The sequence below is a fragment of the Pocillopora verrucosa genome, chromosome 1 (genome assembly GCF_036669915.1).
Source record: "Pocillopora verrucosa isolate sample1 chromosome 1, ASM3666991v2, whole genome shotgun sequence".
Taxonomy (NCBI): domain Eukaryota; kingdom Metazoa; phylum Cnidaria; class Anthozoa; order Scleractinia; family Pocilloporidae; genus Pocillopora; species Pocillopora verrucosa.
Window position 1 is genome coordinate 18523073 of NC_089312.1, and position 19276 is coordinate 18542348.

General features: G+C 37.7%; 1 protein-coding gene across 2 annotated transcripts; it reads right to left on the reverse strand.

The window, feature by feature from the left end:
• LOC131788776 (attractin-like protein 1) lies at nt 1–18659 on the reverse strand. 2 transcript variants are annotated; one of them, XM_059105869.2, is made up of 27 exons: nt 18460–18659; nt 16968–17042; nt 16691–16810; nt 15342–15470; nt 14775–14953; nt 13896–13958; nt 13112–13217; nt 12120–12219; nt 11478–11703; nt 10694–11008; nt 10134–10218; nt 9975–10039; nt 9497–9583; nt 9055–9255; nt 8126–8314; nt 7626–7697; nt 7234–7299; nt 7083–7112; nt 6697–6787; nt 5798–5838; nt 4768–4844; nt 4145–4229; nt 3484–3632; nt 3079–3140; nt 2000–2078; nt 1827–1904; nt 1–1111 (listed from the first exon to the last, which is right to left on the reverse strand). In XM_059105869.2, exons 1-27 carry the CDS (start codon nt 18618–18620, stop codon nt 884–886), a joined length of 3159 nt encoding a protein of 1052 aa, XP_058961852.2. In that variant the 5' UTR covers nt 18621–18659; the 3' UTR covers nt 1–883. The 2 variants fall into 2 exon arrangements, with proteins under 2 accessions (XP_058961852.2, XP_058961853.2); XM_059105870.2 differs by lacking the exon at nt 7083–7112.
• Between the last annotated feature and the right edge of the window lie 617 nt (nt 18660–19276).

The following is a 19276-nucleotide window of genomic DNA, read 5'->3' on the forward strand; positions in this document are numbered from 1 at the left end:
TTCAATGTTCCGCTTCATTTATTTTATATTTCTGTACAAAATCCTGATAATTCTATCTTTATTGATTCAATGTCTTGCTTCGTTGAAAACATTAACTTAATTTTTTTTCAATTTTTTTAAACAATTCAATTAACATTTACAAACTTATAAATAAATGAATATCTCCTATTTTTTATCAATAAAAAAATGAGAGGTATCTTACTACAACCCAAAGTCTTTGGAATTCGCCAAACACATCTCGCCATTTTTTCGGATAAAACTTGGAATAAAAAAGTAATAAGTCTTACTTGTTCGCTTGCACTGTTGCTACCAGGTTACAGTCTGACGAGAGAGTCTAGTAGACATAAACTACTATTAAATATAAACTAGTGGGCAAGGGAGAAATTACAAGTGCTGTTGCAATTAATTTTAAACTCAATACAAATTTCTATAAAAATATAAACTCAATACTTCAAGATCAAATTCTTCCTCCAATTTTCAATCTATGAAACTAAATAACTCGAGGTCGAAGTTACGATCAGAGCGAAGTAAGTAGAGTGTTCATGGGAAGGAATCCTGATCTTTTCTGTACAATCAGGAGCAGCCCAGTCCAACCATTTCTATAAAGCATATACCTAAAGCAGTTTACATCGCGCTCGAGTTTAAGATTCCAAGTAAATTAAGCATAAGTTGTTACCTCGACAGAATTGGGAGAAAATCCCTAACTGACGGTTCTCGATACGTAGTTTCACGATTGCTCTACAATCTTTTCAAACGCACTTATTCAAAGTTCGAGTTAAGTCGTGCCATGAAACACTTTAAATTGGAAATTTGTTTTCTAAAAAGTCCTTGCAAGGTAGCAGGCAAAGTAATTCACATCTACATTTGAACCTTTGTTCTCGGATTATACGCACGTTGAGGCACATCGCTTGGTGGTCCTAATTCGTGTAGCCTTCGGTGCCGGGGCACTCGTTGTCTGTTCCGTGTGGGTCCCTAACACACTCGCGAAACACAGACCACTTTGGCCAATAGGAGTTAAGCCATCCTCAGTCCCAGGTAACCTCATAAGAACGGTAAGCACGGACGCTTTGCCATTTTCACAGGTTTCCACAGCAACAGGTCCAGGGGTGGACTGAAGTATCGCATATAAGAGAAGAGTGGTTGGAGCATGATTATATTCCGGCTAACTTTATTAATGTCAGACAGTTCTTCTGAACATGACATAAAAATCTCATTACCACTGAATTACACGCAACAACTAGGCAGAAAGATGTGCTTACTATTTCATATACACGAGAAAAAAGAAATTCAGTCTTTTTAAAGAGTTTGGGTAAGTTTTATTCGCTTAAACCCAAATTCAATCATTAATTTGCACGCCAGAAATTTCAATTCGGATGGTTCACACGAATGGTAAGTACCGTACATAAGATGTTCTGTTCAACTTGAACAACACAGTTATGTAAAGAAATAAACAGCAAAAGCAGGAGCTGTCTACGTACAAATTGCCCCAAAACCTGCCATTGCCGTACCACAGGACAAGAGAAAGGTTCGAGCTAATAATGAGTCTAATAATGTCATGGCAGTTCAATTGCTTGTCTCATGTCATGGTTAAAATGGACTTCTGTCAATATATTCCGAGTTAATGTTCCTTTTAATAATCATCTTCAAAAGTGAAGGAAACCTACCCTTTACAAAAAAGAAAACGCTGAAAATTTCATCATAAAAGGAAAGGGGGCAGTATGGCCTTAGTGGGTAAGATAAGATAGATTGAGAAAGAGATCTTCAACACTCTACGTGAAATGACGCAAAAAATATGATGAAGCCCATTTACAGTGTGAAGAACCAACCTTATTATGAGCATGAAGGAAAACTGACACTCTAGCAAATGGACGGCTGGCCATCTTTTGTCTTTCCTCCCGTCGTTGCTGAAACAAGAAAAGAAAACCGTTCATTGGTGACTGACACGCCGCCAATAGTATTAATGACAGAAATTCAACTGCTGAAAACCCAAGGTTCTTACCCTGTTCAGGATGTAAGAGATGTAGCGATTCCTCACTTTCCACACGATTCCGGCCATGAGAAGCAACGACAGGAAACAGCTACGGAAAAGGATCACCATGAGTTATCACTACAATTCTGAAGTAAACAATTCAATAGACATCTAGACATGGAGTCTTCATTTGACCTTTCACTCCTAGGATCTTATTAGTAAAATTCTCCTTATAGTCTTTCATACAATTCTTACGATGTTAGTTTGGCGAATTTGGTAATGGATCGACTACTAATCCCCTGATGGATATTTTTCTTTCTTCTCATCACTAGTCTTCTTGATATTGTATTGATATTGCAAGGAGAAATTCTGTTTTGGTCACTCATGGGAGTTCCAGGTTTAAGACGGGGATAAACTCTCTAACGAACAACCCGTTTAAAATATGCGATTAAGATTTCAAACTGGTGAGAAAAGGAAGCACAGAGTGTATTTCAAAATGTAATCCAGTGATGACTACGCCAAAATATGAATGGACAATGGAGAGGAGTAGGTAGGTAGGTCTTCGGCAATTATTTCCCAGCTCACAATCTCAATTATGCACTTTGGAGGAAATTTCAATTTAGCGTCCAAGAAAGCCGGAATTGCAGTGGTTTTGAATTTTCTGTTCTCTGTGATTGTTCTAAGTCCATACGCTACAACCTACAACAATAAGATGCAAAACTAAATCTAAGGGCGACTTAGTCACTCAAGTTTCCCGTATCTGACACAGTTTACCAATATTTCCTTTAAGCTTTCATTATATTCATTTGACCAGTTTTCATTTGTTTTGATTCCACGTTGTAATAACGAACGACTTTCGATCAAAAGGGACCCCAGCGAAACACTCCTAGGTAGAGAGTTGTAATCCAAGGGTAAAAGGTATAGGCCTTGTGACACAATATAGCGAAGAAAGAAAGCACCCAACCAAAATAACTTGATAGCCGAACCATCACCCTGCAGGTTGTGAAAGGCCCTCCTTGAAATAGAGGAGGGAAGTTGAGCTGTGATAGTCCGAGATTAGAACAACTATTTCCTGGTAAGTAAGCAAACACAAACACGGTGAAGCTTACCCGAAAAACGTCAGAAAGAACTCCAGGAGATCAATGGTTTCCGCCAGATTTTCGATAGTAATCTGTAACAGTGAAAATAGTGGTTAACAGCAAATAACCTTTACGTAGTCTCGCAATCAATAAGAGTTTTCTGGGTTTTCGAAAATGGCCATAGAAAAGAAAAAATAGGAACGTATCGATAGCAGCACTTAAAACTGATTTTTATAAAACACTGCAACAAGGTGAGTATTCTAAGTGACTCTGTCACTCCAGGGTTTCTTTCATACCGTCCTACACCGGAAAACTAAGTTTACCTGATACTCTCCCAAATAGACTAGTTCAGTAATTCAGCGTTATCCCAAATGGTCGAGAGTTGACGCCCAAGGGATAGTGGACAGTGGATATAATTGTTGTGTTTAAACTTACTCGAAGAAAGGCTCCTTCATCACCAGACTCGATGTCATATATGTAACCTCTGATAGTAATCCCATCAGAACCGAACTCATACTCATTATAGCGAAACTCAGTCGTGAATGGAACCTTCTCATGACCGTATTTTATTTCCTCTTTATTATCTAAATAAAAAAAGGCAAATGTAACATAAAATACAGTTCGGAAACGAAAATTAATTGCATAGCTGCCAGAGCTTAACCTGCTCTCCGTGAAGCAAAAAGAACTATTTTTACTCCCCCCGGTTAGGATGCTTGTCCAACTCCTACTCCACCTCACCCCACCCCTCCCTTCCCCTTCGCAGTCCTCGTTATGTTTCCCGTGACACTCGCAGTCCTCCTTAGGTTTCCCGTGACCGTTTGCTGGTACAGATTCATGCTCCGTACCCATCAATTCATACCCGTGTATAAATAAAGTTAACATTCATTCCTCTATTCACTCCTGTTTGGACAGAAGCCCTACGAGAGCCCAAGAATCAGGCCTGAACTTGAGGGTCATAAAAACAACTAGGACACCGCTTTTAGCCATTTCCGACTTAAAAAGCCATTTATGAAAAAAAACAAAACAAAACAAAAAACAGCCAAAGCTAACTGACAACAGCTGTGTAAGCCTCTACACAAAGCGGGTTCGTACTTACTATCGCCCATGGTTATGTTCACCCTCGCCTTAGATCCTTTGTTGCCACCTTTCCACTTAATCTCCACAGAAACACTACGTTTTTCCTGAAAAATAAATTTAACGCACGGTCGATATCTAAAAATTTAACTTTGACTGGGTCCTTTAACAGCTATAAAATCACAAACGCTTGTCTAAAAAAAGCCAGTACCAACTAGGGATCAATATACTTTCATAGCTGTACTTGCTTATTGATTTTTTTTACTTCGATTGGGGGGTCGAGTGTTTGGATAAACGAAAGATTGAAACGAGAAAGGGCGTGGTACCCTTTTCGTTCAGATCAGTGGAATCACCGTTGGGCAGGCCACTGGTTACATGTCATACAGGTGATGAGAATTGCTTACTTACACCTTAGATTAACCTATCTCCTACCAATCAGGAAAGAAGAGCTGCACTGAAAACAGAAAAGCTGACGTATGCTCAATAAAACGCATTTGACTTAGTAGGGCCACGCATGCGTCTTTGAGTCAACACTCTAGCGAAGAATACGATTCAAAGCGAGGTTTCCATACCACCACTACGATACCGTTGATCACAAAAGAGTGGTTAAGGGATCATAGAGCCACTATATAAACTATATATTACCTCTTTGAGTGTATACTCAAAATTGAAAGTCTTAAATCCTGTTACATTAAAATCTTTCTTAGATCCAAGAAAATTATCTAGAAATAAAGAAAAAAATTATTTTTTTTCAGCATTTGTTTATTGCGAAGTTAAAAGAACTGAAAGTTGGCGGACCTGTTATCTCCAACCACTGCATCACTGCTACTTTCTAGGATACTCACACCACTGATAACATTGCAACCCTTCTTTCTCATGATCTAACCCTTAATATCTCGTAACGATAAAGAAAAAAAATACGGGTATATCATGATTTTAAATACCACGTCACTCCCATTCACGGCTTTGTTTTAACTCTGTTACACATTTGCAGTGTATTTTCCCTGTACTTCTTGACGGTATTATATCTTAGTGACAAATTCGTCTCGCCATAACAAAATGAGAACATAACTCGTCACATCACCCCAATGATATTAGAAATTATCCAATAATTGAAATAACAGAATAAACCAAAGCGAACAAGCAGTCTGCAAAAGGGCAGGTAAAACCCACCAGAAGGGTTGGCCTGATTGCCTCACAATTGTGCATTACACTCTTACTGAAGATAGCGATTAAACTTTATTTAATTTTAGTTACGATATTCCTCGCAGCCATCAGAGGATAGATTAGAAAAGTAAATACTAAAATTTCAAGCCAACACAATTTTAATAATCTGAGATTGTTCATATTTAGAATACCCCTAACATATTGTAGGCCCCAACACGTACATTTGTCCTTTATCGTTTCTCAACATTAGTTTTCTTCAAAGAAATGAAACTATATGAGTTACAACATGAATCAGTGGCACTAAAGTTGATTCTGATGTGAATTTCCTCTGCACCTATACATTGAATGGTTTTAATTCCCACCCCTCCCTCTTCCCTTACCCCCCCCCCCCCCAACTGTAGAAGGGTTGATACACTTTATTACAGACGCTTAACAAAGGGAACACTCTCTGTGATCAACCGACAACTTTCCTGGATACAAAACAGCCAAAAAAATCAGTTCAACGTACAGTAACAGAAGTCACCTCCACGATTATAACCAGGCACACACCTGCGGAGATGATGAAGAAAGTCATGAACCTGTATGATAGTATGGTGTACTAGTCACTCACTTGGACAAAAGTTAATGCGACAAAAATCAAAGGTAATACATGTACCCTACCTCAAGCGAAAAAGGATACGCAAAGCAAAGTCAATTTTGATTTTAGTTTGGATTTGATTAGCTAAAAGGATAACGCCAGTACACTAGACAGATCACACACCATGTCGTGAAGTAAAGCCAAAACAGTCCCTATTTACTTTCCATTCATAATCATTGTACGTAGACTGCATCATAAAATGTATTTAGGTTATTAAGGGTGCCTACTATGAGTCAGCACTAGCTGGCCAGTTCGATCCACTGTGACAAAGAATTGCGGTGTTGATCACTACTATCCCGCCAGATAAGTAAATTTCTAGACGAAACTCGCGATTCTGATGGACTTTTTAAGATTTATTAGGTGAAAGACTCGGAAATATTTTCTAAAGGGATAGACTCAATCAACTAAATACATCACTTAGAAGCTGTAATACTGAACTAAAGGGAAAACAGACAAGTGTGAGTCACAAACATCATTAGTAAGTGACACACGTCCTGCATACTGCTCAAACCAGTGACGCTGAAAGAGTGAAAGAGTTCTAAGTGAAGAAATGGACTCAAGAAGAATATTAAAAAAACAAGCTCGATTGGCGAAAAAAGGGAGTATTTAAGTCAATATTTTTTACGGCGAAACCTGACTTAGGAAAAGAGTCATCTAACGAGTCAAGCAGTCAATGTGGAGTTAAAAAAAGGAAAAAAGATATCACTCTGACCCCTTATTAGCAGATTTAAAACAACAATAACACACAGCGGATGATTGCGAACACCTACCTATCACACCTATTACCAGTGGCGCCGAGGGCAAGACATCGACATTTGCCTTCAGAATCACACAACTTAGTTTGGGAAGAACATCTGCAATCTGAAAGCAAGCGGAAAAAAACGCAATCTCTTAAAATCAATTAGCCATTATCAAAGTCACCATGTGTAAGGGAAAACGCCCACATATGATGCTGTCATTGGTTTGTTTTCATTTGGTCTTTACATCACACAGTCATTAAGGTATTTGGGAAAAATGAAAAATCATAACAAGTTTCAAAACTGGTATTCATAATGAAAAGAAGTATATTAAAGTGATAAGTCAATAGAACCAATAACTCTGTGCTACTAAGTGATATGAATTAGAGCAAAAGAACTTCAAACGGTTTTATACGTACAGGAGCGGAACTTATAGTGCGCAAGTAGTCCTACAGAGAGGAATAGTGTCAGTGTTAGCTATGTGGCACTTTCTCTGTGCTTCAAAGAACAAATAAATTAATTCAACTTACAACTAAGTGATACTACAGATTAAAAAGTCTCATTCCTAACCTGCACATTTCCCTCCATTCCTAGGGTCTCCATAATACCCATCAGCACATCGTTCGCAGTGGGCACCTGTGCCAAAAAAATACAGTAAAAAAGAATGAAAATTTCAGGCGGTCTCTTGACATAATGATACCATATTCTCAAATCTGTTCTTCATACATTTCCTACGGTGCTGGCAAGGAGAATTTGTCAACCAATCAAGAGCATCTTAAGTTGGTGATCATTTCCTTTGTTCCCGTTATCTTAACGTGTGATTCAGGGGTGATTTTGTAAGGAGAAATTAGATGATAGTTACTCCTAGGGGCTAAAGGCTTAAAGATGCTGTTGGTGCGGTCATTGTTGGCGGTGCTTCGTCTGCCAGTATTCTATATTGTTTCCTCAAAATTTCATCTCACCAGCAGTATTATCCTCGCAGTTTTCACACCGGTTTCCCTCAACGCACTTGCTATGGCCATTGCACTGACAAGCTGCATACCAAAAATAAGTTCATCATATAATGAGATACGTGTACAACGGTCTTCAAAAAGGACAAGTACGTGTCTCGAGCAAATAAAAAATGTTGCATCTAATGAGGAGAATAACGTGACAACCAGAGTTAACTGTGGCGTTACGGGTAGTATTTGTGTCACACCTTATCTGTAAGATGACGGCATTGTACCAAAGACGGTTTTTACTCAAAGTCATTATGGAAAGAATAAGATCAAATAAGCCTCGCGTGAAATGATTGCGATATTGTTGAACATTTTAGCTAAATATGACGCTGAACTGAACTGCTGCCCTCAAAGAGGAAAATTTATTGACAACTAAGGCTCATTTCTTACAGCCTCAAAATAGCTACAGTCACCATATCAGTGATTATCAAAGCCAAATAACTTCTATATTATATTTCTGTTACCTGGACAGTTTATAAAATTCCAGCGTGACTTCGAACAGTCGGCATAAGAGTCTCCACTTCCCAGAAAGGGTTCATTCTTGCCCCCAGGCATGCACCTCCCCGAACCAGTCCCAGACCCATCATCGCACCAACCACACCCAGGGAGCATTGAACAGTCACGGCAAGTTTTCACATTCGCACACTGTAAATCTGTCATTATAAGACAGCGAGTCATGTCAACAAAAACCAAAACAAAGTAAGTATTCTAAAGCGTAACTCATTCTCCCCTCTTCTTCACCTTACACAGGCACGGGCGCTCGAAAATGATTATCAAAATTACCACATTTTAACGGACCCGTGGGTAGCCTAAACTCATCTAGGCGGGCCATGTTGTAACAAAGACACAACACAAAATACATCAAAAGCAAGTAAAAAGCTAACCAAAGACGAAATACACAACAAAACATCAAAACACACAAAGCTTTCCAAAAGATGAATAAATAAACAAACGAATAGGTACTTGTGAGTATGTAGGTACAGTACGCTCTGCTATGCGCCAATTCTATCATCTGTTGTCGAATTTTCCACTTCTTGTCATTTCCTCAATTATAAATCGCACTGACTTCAACTTTTAAGAGCGCACAGTTTCAGCCTTGTACTTCCTTGCTGATAGAATGCAACTTTTCTTAGTCTTGGTGGCCATTCCTGTAAAGGGTCTTTTTTTTTTTGCAAACAAAATTTTTTTTTTAAAGTCTTAACTTTTCCGTCAACATTTCAGCCAGATATCAAGGGAAGACTTCTTGTTAAAAAAAATTATTCAGTGCAGAGCTCCCCTTTGAACTCGGGAACCTTGCATGGAATATAACACTCTCGTGCTCTAAATACCTTGATGGAGTGGACAGACACACGTACACAAAAAAACCTATTGTGCAGGGCTGCGTGAATCTCACCTGAACATGCACCAGTGCCACGCTCAAGTATCTGCATGCACTGCTGATATGGGAACGTGACACGAAGGGTGACTTTTGACACACACTGGTTTAGAGTTTCGCACCACAGGCAGCTGTCATCGGAATCTCCTCTAAGGCAGTCTGCACAAGTGTGCCGCAAATGACACTGGTCGCTGCTAGGGTTACGGGACGTACATGAATCTGCGTGGTAAAAATATCTGTTTAACGTACTGTGAATGGCCAGTCTGCTGTTGACAACTTCCTTTACAATTGTACGACATCTACAAATAGACATTTAATGTACAGTGCTAGAAGTGCCTGCCTCTCTCATAGTCGACTCAAGAGCAGCATGACTGTTCGTTGTCGTTATCAGAGTGAAGTTGTGGGAAACAAACAAGTTGATCGCATTGGAAGAGTTACACTATAATGTTTTTATACGCACCTGAAGAAACAAGCGGTTTTAAAAGAACACTGGGGGTAGGGAATGCTTCAAAGCAGTTGAGTGAAGATCCCGGTGACATACAATCTCCTGTCAACACAAAGCAGCAAACACACACATATCATCATTAATATCATGGCCAGCAATACCACTGTATCGTGTGTCGTGTATAGCAAGCTCTCCTAATAGAAATAAAGAGGGAGAGTGGGCGAGGGGGGGGGAGGGGGGGAGGGGAGAAAGGAAAAGGGATGAAGAGCTTTAACATAAATCCCATACTTTCGGATATCTGCGCTAGGAAGTGCCCCTCCATCACTTGATCAATCAACGTATCATCAGACTTGGCATGTATGAACAACCACCACTGTATCGTTACCATAATTATTAAAAGTCCAAAAAGCTTCCGTCATCACTGATTTAATGTTGCCACACTCAGAGCAGTTTTCAAGTGTGTTGAAATTTATGCTGGATAAACCAAACTTACCTTGGGAATATTGAAGGAAAGAGTTAAACATAAGTCCTGCAAATCCACCAAAGGCATACATGATGCTACAAAAACAAAAAGAACAGTTTCACTCGCGCAACTGCAGACAAATCATACGAATATCTTGAAGCCATAAACAAGTCAAAAGAAACTTTTCACCTGTCAACAACCACAGATGAGTGTCCATAACGAGACGCAGTCTTTGGTACAGTAGTATTGATTGGAAATTTCCATTTCATTTCATCTGAAAATAATGTATTGCCTGATCAGACGAGTTCAAAGTTTTTTCAAAAGCTACGTGTAGATTTAAGCAGTATAATTGTCTGTGCCTTTGCCACTGTACCACGAAAGATAAGACGATCATAATCATCCGATTTCTTGACTATACTCCCTCTAATAATCGATACAATAATTGATATTTTTTATAGGAATGAAGCCGCTACAATCATAACATTACTTTTAGTGAGAAGTGAAAAAAAAAAAAACAAAAATCTATCAAAACGAAACGCAATGGTTCTCACAATGTGTTGTGAGCAGCTAAATCCATTGTGATTTTATCAAAAGGAAACTTTCCATGATGACACAAACTCGAAAACAAACTTTTGCTTTAAGTCTTAGCAAAATTAGAAAGAAAAATGGCACTCAAAATTGAAACATACAAGCTGGATACACACTGAAATACCACTGGAAAAATCGAGAAAGCCAAGGAGGACACTCACTAATGTCGAACACCATCAGGTGGCGCGATACCAATTCCTTCTCTCCTCTGCCACCAAAAATGATCATTGCGCTATCAATAATGACTGCTGAATGAAGAAACCTTGGTATACCAATATTACGCAGCTGGTACCATTTTCCAGCCTTGGACTCATAGTAGAACGTTTCACTGGATGCTCTGTAGCAGGAGCTGTTAAGCATTCTGTAACCACCATGTACATAAATACGTCCTGTACCTGGGTGAAGCACACTGCTGTGACCATAGGTGGGTCTGACGATAGATGAGTCTACTTTACTTGATCTCCACACTCTGTCCACTGATAAAAATGATCAAAAGTTTACTTCCTTAGAGTAAGTTAAAAATAACAACCAAGCTAAGGCATAGAAGGTCCAGGCTCTTAAATAGTGGTTGACTGTGATAACCAAACAAAAAAAGTGATGAAGTCCGCCTTGAAGGTGACTGATGAGAAGAAAGCAGTCTTTCACTCCCCTATTCCCCACTTTCACCTTGCTTTGGTGGTGCTTGCCTACCTTAAGGCCGACCAACCTAAGGTGTGAAACAGGCTTGAGAAGGTGGGAGCTAGGGTGTCTGGTTGTGCTTATTTAAATCAGACAAACCCTTTCCCCTCTCCCTCCCTCCATCTCCCTAACATATATCAGTTTCCCTGAACACTTTTACTGGAACCACATGTATTGATTGGTGAAGCACCCTTCCTCAAACTCAGAGTCCTCAGTCTGAAATTATCACCAAAGAAATGAAGAAAACTAGATGTGCCATTCACTCACCAAGCCCAAATACCTGGATCAAGTTTGAAACCCCTTGTTCAGGATTATATCCAAACAAAACAATCATCTCATTTTCAACAACAGTGGCTGTATGTCCTGATACACCCACTGGTATATCGACTGAACTCCTTAACAGTGTCCACTGCCTTGATGTAGTGTTTAATATCCAGGTTTCATTAGAAACAGCTCCTTTCTTGCAAGTTCCACCAAACAAGATGAGGTGATTCTGAAACCGGTAATGAAGGACAAATTGGATATTTTACCACATTTGGTAGTAAGGTCGCAATCTGATTTAACCAACTTGCCATTGTTGTCAGTCAATCAAATGCATTGATATCATGAAGGCCTGGTCAAATGTATATAACATTCAAATGCAACATGTTGCACCTGTTTGGCCACCCTATAGCTACATGTTACAACATGCTATAAGATGTTCAATGGTGTTGGATTAAGTTTAGAAATGGTCGAATTTCTATTGCATTAAAATTTTGTGTGCATTTGAACAGGCCTTTATAGTCAGCAGTTCTTGAAGAGAGTTCCACACTGGTAAATATTAGCTTGGTCATTCCTTTATTAAATGTAGAAGAGACACAACTACGACATGCATTTTTGCAAAGGAGGAAGGATTATTCTGATTCTTACATCATATGCCACTAATGAATGCCCATATCTTGCTGATGGTCGTTGATGTTTTTCAGTTGAAGCTTGAATAATTTCCCATCTATTCTCTCTTATATTGTATCTAAAGAAGACCAAAGAATTTTAAAACATGTCAATCCATACCTACTAATAGCCTAAGTTTTAACGATTTTTCAATGTAAGCCTGTTGGCTATATCCAATCTCATATCCAACAAGTGCAAAAAATTTATTTGTCACATCTGCAGAACAATTTCTCAGGGATAACCTGAAAAAAGGTTAGGTCATAAATTACTGTCCTAATCCTATCAAGTGACACTCTTGAGAGATGAACCCAAAATAATATGAAAAGAAAAGTTATGTGAATGATAATTTCATTCCCTATTGCAAGCTTGTATATAAGAGCTGGAAGCTGGTAAAGTTCATCAGCTTGTCTGCAAGGTTTTGTTGGCCATTTTCATTACTTCAAGAGTCATGATATGGTGAGATGATGTTTATCAGGTCTAACTTTAGGCTCATAAAAGTATAAATTTGCAGTGCCTATCTTGTCTAAAACATCAAAAAGATCGCTGACTCAAGGACAGTGTAGAAACATTATGTTCATGACTGTCTTTTTTCAACAAATCATACTGCTGTGCAGGAAAGTACATTGTACATACAATATAATTTGTTGTCCCACACATTGGATTTTGAGACAAAAATTTCACAGCATAATTGCAGCTTAAATTGTCTCTCTAATGTCAAGTTACAAGCCCCAAAATGCCAGGAAATACGTTTTTCAGCCTTCAATTCAAAAACAAAATCCAGGGAGTGCACCCCAACCCCTAGAAACAATGGACTTAAGCCCCTCACATGGGTCCTCTGGACCCACAATCATCTACTTTTCAGAAAACTTTAAATTTGGCTTCTTAATACCTCAAAGAAAAACCTGTTACTGATCTGTAATACAATTAAAGAAATAAAAAATACACCACTTAAATATTGGCCTAGATAGTACCTTGCTAATACATCCAGGGGTCCTTTTGATAACGAAAATCCACCAAAAACCCATATGTAATTTCCAACTACAGCCATAGCATGAGAAGAAACACCATCTAAAGCATCTTAAATTAAGAGAAGTTTAAAACTGAATATCAATGAATGAAGACCACACAGGAATGTTCATGCACCAACAGACTCCAGTAAGCACTACACACTCTGCACAATGTATGTGCTTGCTACATCAGTAATTTAGAAAAGAAGAATTGTTTGCCCAAAGCAGAACTTAAACACAACATATTCATGAAAATTTATTACAACCAATGCAAACAAGTACTATAAAATTCCTCTTTCATGAACCCCCATTGAGGGGGTTAAGTTTCTGATAAACCTATCTCCTTCCCATGACATATTCCTCATTTTTCTTTGCATACACATGAAGTTCTGCAACAAATTTGTACCTGCCCCAAACTCAATCAATAATTATTGCACAATTTCCTTTGAAAACAGTTATGCTATAATTGTCACAATTTCATAGATGTTTATAACCAAAATTACCCACTAAGGTATAGACGGAAAAATCTAAAACAGGTTTTTTTTTGACAACAATTCCATCGCATGATCTACAAATGAAATGTACATTGTTTCCAGCTTTTACAAATTAAAGCTGAACAATGGTTTAGAGGGAAAAAAACAACCATCATTTTGGCAATAGACACCCCTTTTCCATAGACCTATAATTTAAAAGCATTAGAGACTTATTATCTCCCATGAGTCAGAGAGTCTAAGGCATGACAATTTACCTTGGTTATTTGCCACGGGTGAGCTCCAAAAGTTCCTATTATCAGTGATATTACATGATTCTCCTGCAACATCAAACATTTATCACTCAAAGGTTCCCACAGGATTAACAGGAAATACATTTAACTTCATTCACCTTCATTATGTTTGAACACAAGTCACAAGAACTGGTTCATGCAAATTAATTAGGACAAAACTTTGTGGCAAACTTTCCTCAGACATGAAAATAAAGAAATACACTGTAAGTCAACAAAATCTTTTTTTTTTTAGTTTCGCCTGCTCTATTTGTTTTTGTTTTCTTTAAAAAAAAGTTCCTCCCAGAAAGGCTTTTAGATGGTGGTGCTGGGCTTTAAAAAAATGATTAAAAAAAATATTTTTATAACAATTTTTCTTAGTGGTTTGCATCCAAACACAAAGAACATGAACCAATCTAAACACAATAAAACTTGTCAAACTAGGTGAAAATTAAAGGATTTGAAGAATCAGCTTGGCTGATTTGACAATTTTGATGAATTTTTACCATTTTTGTTACTGCCTGCATTTCTGAACATATCTTGTATGGTTTAGAATAATTAATTACTTTTCATTTTGAGCTCCAAAAGGTTTATTTCAATCAGGAAGGAATGGAAAACAAAAGTTGAAAGGATTTAAACCTCCCAGCTAAACTTGAAGGGAACTTGCAGCTGAATTAAGTAAAGTGATATGTTATGATTATAATTGTTATATTTGCATTTATTTATCAATTTATACTAATACAAATAACTGTTACTAATGATCAATATGCTTCAAGCATATAGCAAGAGTTAGCACTATAACACTTCTAAGGGTCTATATACTGGTAAGTGAGGATAAGAGGGCATAATTTCAGAATTTTCACAAACCTGAATATCCACTGGCACAGTTACACTTCCTGGTCTTGGCATCACATGAGCCATTATTACATACAACTGGACATGTTGGTAAGCTGCAGTTTCTGGACGTCCACCCAGCACTACAATTACAAATCCCTTTTGAACATAGACCATGCCTGCCACACTCTATGGGGCACTTCTCCTCAAAACTACAACATTGAAAGAGGTGAAATAAGAAGAAGCAATGGCTTATAAGTTCCAAAGCACTATCTGTTATAACCAGTACTGGCAATAGTTTTCTTCATTCGTTTTGGAAGGACACATTCTTAATTTGAATGAAAATCAATAAGTATAATACAATAGCATGATAAATTAGCAAAGTAATTGGTATTATAATTAGGAAATAAGTTTCAATGGGGAACATTGAAAACTGCACTTAATTTAACTTTGATAAAATGTACATTCTACAGTTGAAAAGCAAATCAACGATTTTGTTATTGTGGTGTATCTAAATATTTAAAGAAGAAATTAAGTGCCAAGTCAATTTCCTTTTTAACTTGTGGTGTGCAAAGTGTAGAAACGAACTTTATGCCTTACCTGTACTTAATGACAAAGCAACAATCATCTATTTTGTCATTTCTTCTGCTGAGAACAATAAGTGCAGATCCAGATGTTGCTTGAAGAAGTGGACTAGGCTTTTCTCTGGTCCTTGCTTTGATAAGGTTACTGAAAATAATTCAAAAGCTACATGTTAATTTGTATGCTTCCCATTTGAAAACAGGGAGCTTGCTACTTGAACAAAGTTTAGCCATTCTTCAATGAAACTTGGTTCTAAACTATCTTTTAAATTTAGCCAAACCTTGTATCTGAACATTTGTTTTTGGGAACAGTGTCAATAAGGCTAAAAACTAACAGACATTAATTTAATCAATTCAACCCTCTTAAAGAGCATACCTGAGGCCCACTGCTTGCATAAAACCATGGTTTGGGTTAGACTTTGTGTAAATAATCTGCCTATATATATTCAATGACCCAGATTTCACTTAATTGCTGTAAGTCCCAAATGAAAATACATGTAACCAAGATGAGTCCATGATAAGGCTTCCCGCTGACTCACCCAAAAGGATTATCAAACAGATGAGCACTTACAACAAAAGTCAAACAACTAGGACCCTTGAAATATTTCACAAATGTTTGTGTGTTTCAGAGGAAAAGCCAAACAAGCATGTAAGAACACTAAACTGCAAACAGCATCTATCAATTTGCCATCTCAAGATTTGTTTGCCTGGCTTGAACTTTACTGTGAGTGGTGAGTTCCCAATTAACCAGTCAGAATCAAATAAAAAGTGTTCAGAACTATCTGAGTTTCACAAGTAACTGGGTTAGTATCACAGCTTGGTGCCCACACAATAAAATTTTATCAGTGATTCAAACCACACTTGTTACTATGACTTTATGTGCTGATCAATTTGAAGCTTCCACAATCCCCCTTCCCCTCAGACAACCAACACGCATTTGACCATCATCTGTGCCCAGCAGGTGGAGATTTTGAAACTTGCCTGGTTTGGGTGGGGAATTTGAACTGGCAGTGTGACGTTTTTCCAGCAGAGTAGATGCATTGTATCTGTTTTAAAGTAAATACATGTAGCTCACTTTTGCAAGCAAACGGTTCCGCAGAAAAGGTCTATAAGGTCCATAAGGTCTAGGTTTTAAAGCTTGGTCACAAAAAAATTAGGTGGGGCACTTGAACACATCTTTTGCCTTGGGAGGCAGGAATTTGAACAAACCAATCTATTAGAGATCAAATGCCCAGGGGGTTGCCCAGGGAAGGGATGTTGAAGCTATAAAGTGATTGACCCATTATGATCACAAAACAATTTCCATGATTATCAAAATTGACACCCAATATTCTCCAAACTGGTTGTATTAACAGAATAACATCTTACCTGTATATGGCAATAAGTGGTGATCGTACTGAGGTTCCATCATAAATATACAATTTCATATTACCACACAGTCGTGAAAACTTAATTATATTCAGTATCACAGATCGGTTGTTTTTGGGTCTGAAAAAGTGCAAAGTTTTAAGTTTCAGTTTATTTTTTTTAACAAACATTGTCATCACAATCTGATTAAAAAATTTCATTCAACATTTCCAAGACTTTTGTCACTGACTGTCATCTAACAAATATAACTTGTGAGAAGAATGGCTTTGTTTCTTACTCATCTGTCTCAATGAGCCAAGCAGACCTGGATGGTTTTGGTGTTACAGGTATATTGACATCTGATTCTCCATGCCTAAAGAAAAATTCAAAATCAAAGTTAGAACCACTTTGAAATTTACTTAGGCTGGTTTATAAGTTGGGGACAATCCCAGATGGTTGGGGATTTCTCTGTTTTCTGGCCATCCAAGAGTTTTCTGACTAAAGACTCAACCCCTAAACATTCCAATTGTTTGCGATGACCCCTGACACGTTAGGAAAAATCAGGAACCATTTCTATTTTCCCAATGCATCCCAGATTTCCATGAAAATCAGCAGCAATCATTTACTTAAGATATAGGAAAACTTTTTTTCTATCCAGACCACAAAGATAGTTTTAGCTTGTTACCAATCATCTTATAATGCTTGGCTTCTGACTACTCCTGTGTCACAAATAATGTGGCATCTGTAATCCAAAAGACAAACATTTGACAGTCTCCTGATATGTCAGCAAAATATAGTTTTCCAGACATCTGAAATCCAGCCCTTAATACAATTGTGTAGCTACCTAATTTGATTCTTTCATTAAGCCAAAAGGCAAAATATAAGTAAGAACCATTTAAATCTAATGGTAACTTCTGTCTAGTTCCTGTAATTTGTGGTATTCTTTATTGCTATGCTCCTTAACCAAACCTTAAAACCATGTGATAAACACATGTCATACAGTTCAAAACATTTATTACAAAATGACAGGCAAAAAACCCCCTAGCACTATACCCTGGTATATTCCATATCCTAACAGGAAATGAACAGATGCCAGCTGAACCGTGTAAACATCTGAGCTAAAGTCTATTCCTTTTTCTCCATGATATAAAAAGTACAGTCATCACAGAAATGAAATGCTAATCGTGGTAAGTAATTTATTCTTCAATAAATTGCCCTTAAAATAAATTTTGTTAAACAGGTCATCAGTATCCATGATCATAAATTCTCACATCTACACTTTCAAAAAATTTTTATGACGGTATTTTCTGTTACAACTCTTCTTTAGAAAACCAGCTGGTTATCAAATGGATGTATTATGGAAATCTTCTATGCTCATACATAACTATCCACTTTTCAAGTCACGTTCTTTTCTATGGCGAAGAAAGAGGCGAAAAGTTTTACTTTTTCGATAAGGATGTCCATTTTAGACCACTCTGACAATACTTCAAAACACTGTTTTGAGTAGGACCATTCAAAAATGCTCATCTTCGACACATTTATCACCCAAGTTGTTGTATATAAATATAACCAAAAGTCAACAAAAATTATTCAATTCGCAATCGAATTTCACAACCGAAGCTCTTAGATAAATTAAATAAGGAACACATACGTATCAAAAATTACTAGCACACTAACCATGTTTCTACTTACTCTTTTTTTTATAAAAATAAAAATTAAAAATTTCGATGTTTGACGAGTTTGAGGAAACAGATAAGACAATTCGACAAACTTTACGCGAAATATCTCACCTCTCGCGACAGCTTTCGATACGATAGAAAGAACCTCCACCGTTACAGATCTCCTCAGTGTGGTCAGGATTCAGTGTACATTTGCTTAATTCACAGAGGATAGATCCTGAGAGAATATAAATTACAAAACAATACCGCAAGGCATTCATTCTTTTCCCCATCCATCAGGTCATTGTGCCGAACGAAATGTTTTGGCTTTGTCAGAGGTAAGTCCTTAAGGGCATGGACACGAAGGACCATTCACAGGTACCGTGTGCACAGCCCAATAAAACAAGAGCCATACACCCGATAGGTCCCGACCCGATAAGGTTATCTCTCGCTCCGATCCCGCTTGTTCGAGGCTGGGGTGAATCGTAGTCCGAGCGAAACAGAAGCCGCGCCGGGGATCAAGGATTTGGAAAAATAAAAAGACTGCTTCAGGTTTTAAAATAATTTAGTTTAATCAACCGAGTTGAATATTTTGAATTGGCCACCGTAGAGTTTTCAAAGCTTAGCAACATCTTTACGATGGCCAATTTTCTTCATCAACCAAGTTGATAGCAGCCCCGCTGAAGCAGCACCATAGTTGTTTCTCCGGAAACATATCCCCCTTTAATAAAGATTTTAATCTTTAAAAATTACTTCATTATAAACGTCCCCTCGTGCTTCATTTGATAATCAGAAAAAAAAAACCATGAAAATGCCATCTGCAAAGATAACACCTCGCACGAACACACAAAGAGAAAATATTTCCGATTTAGGACGCTTTCGTTCGGTTTCGGACGCTTGAGTCCGATTGGAGACAAACAAAACCCAGTAAGAGTTGATGATTTTCGAT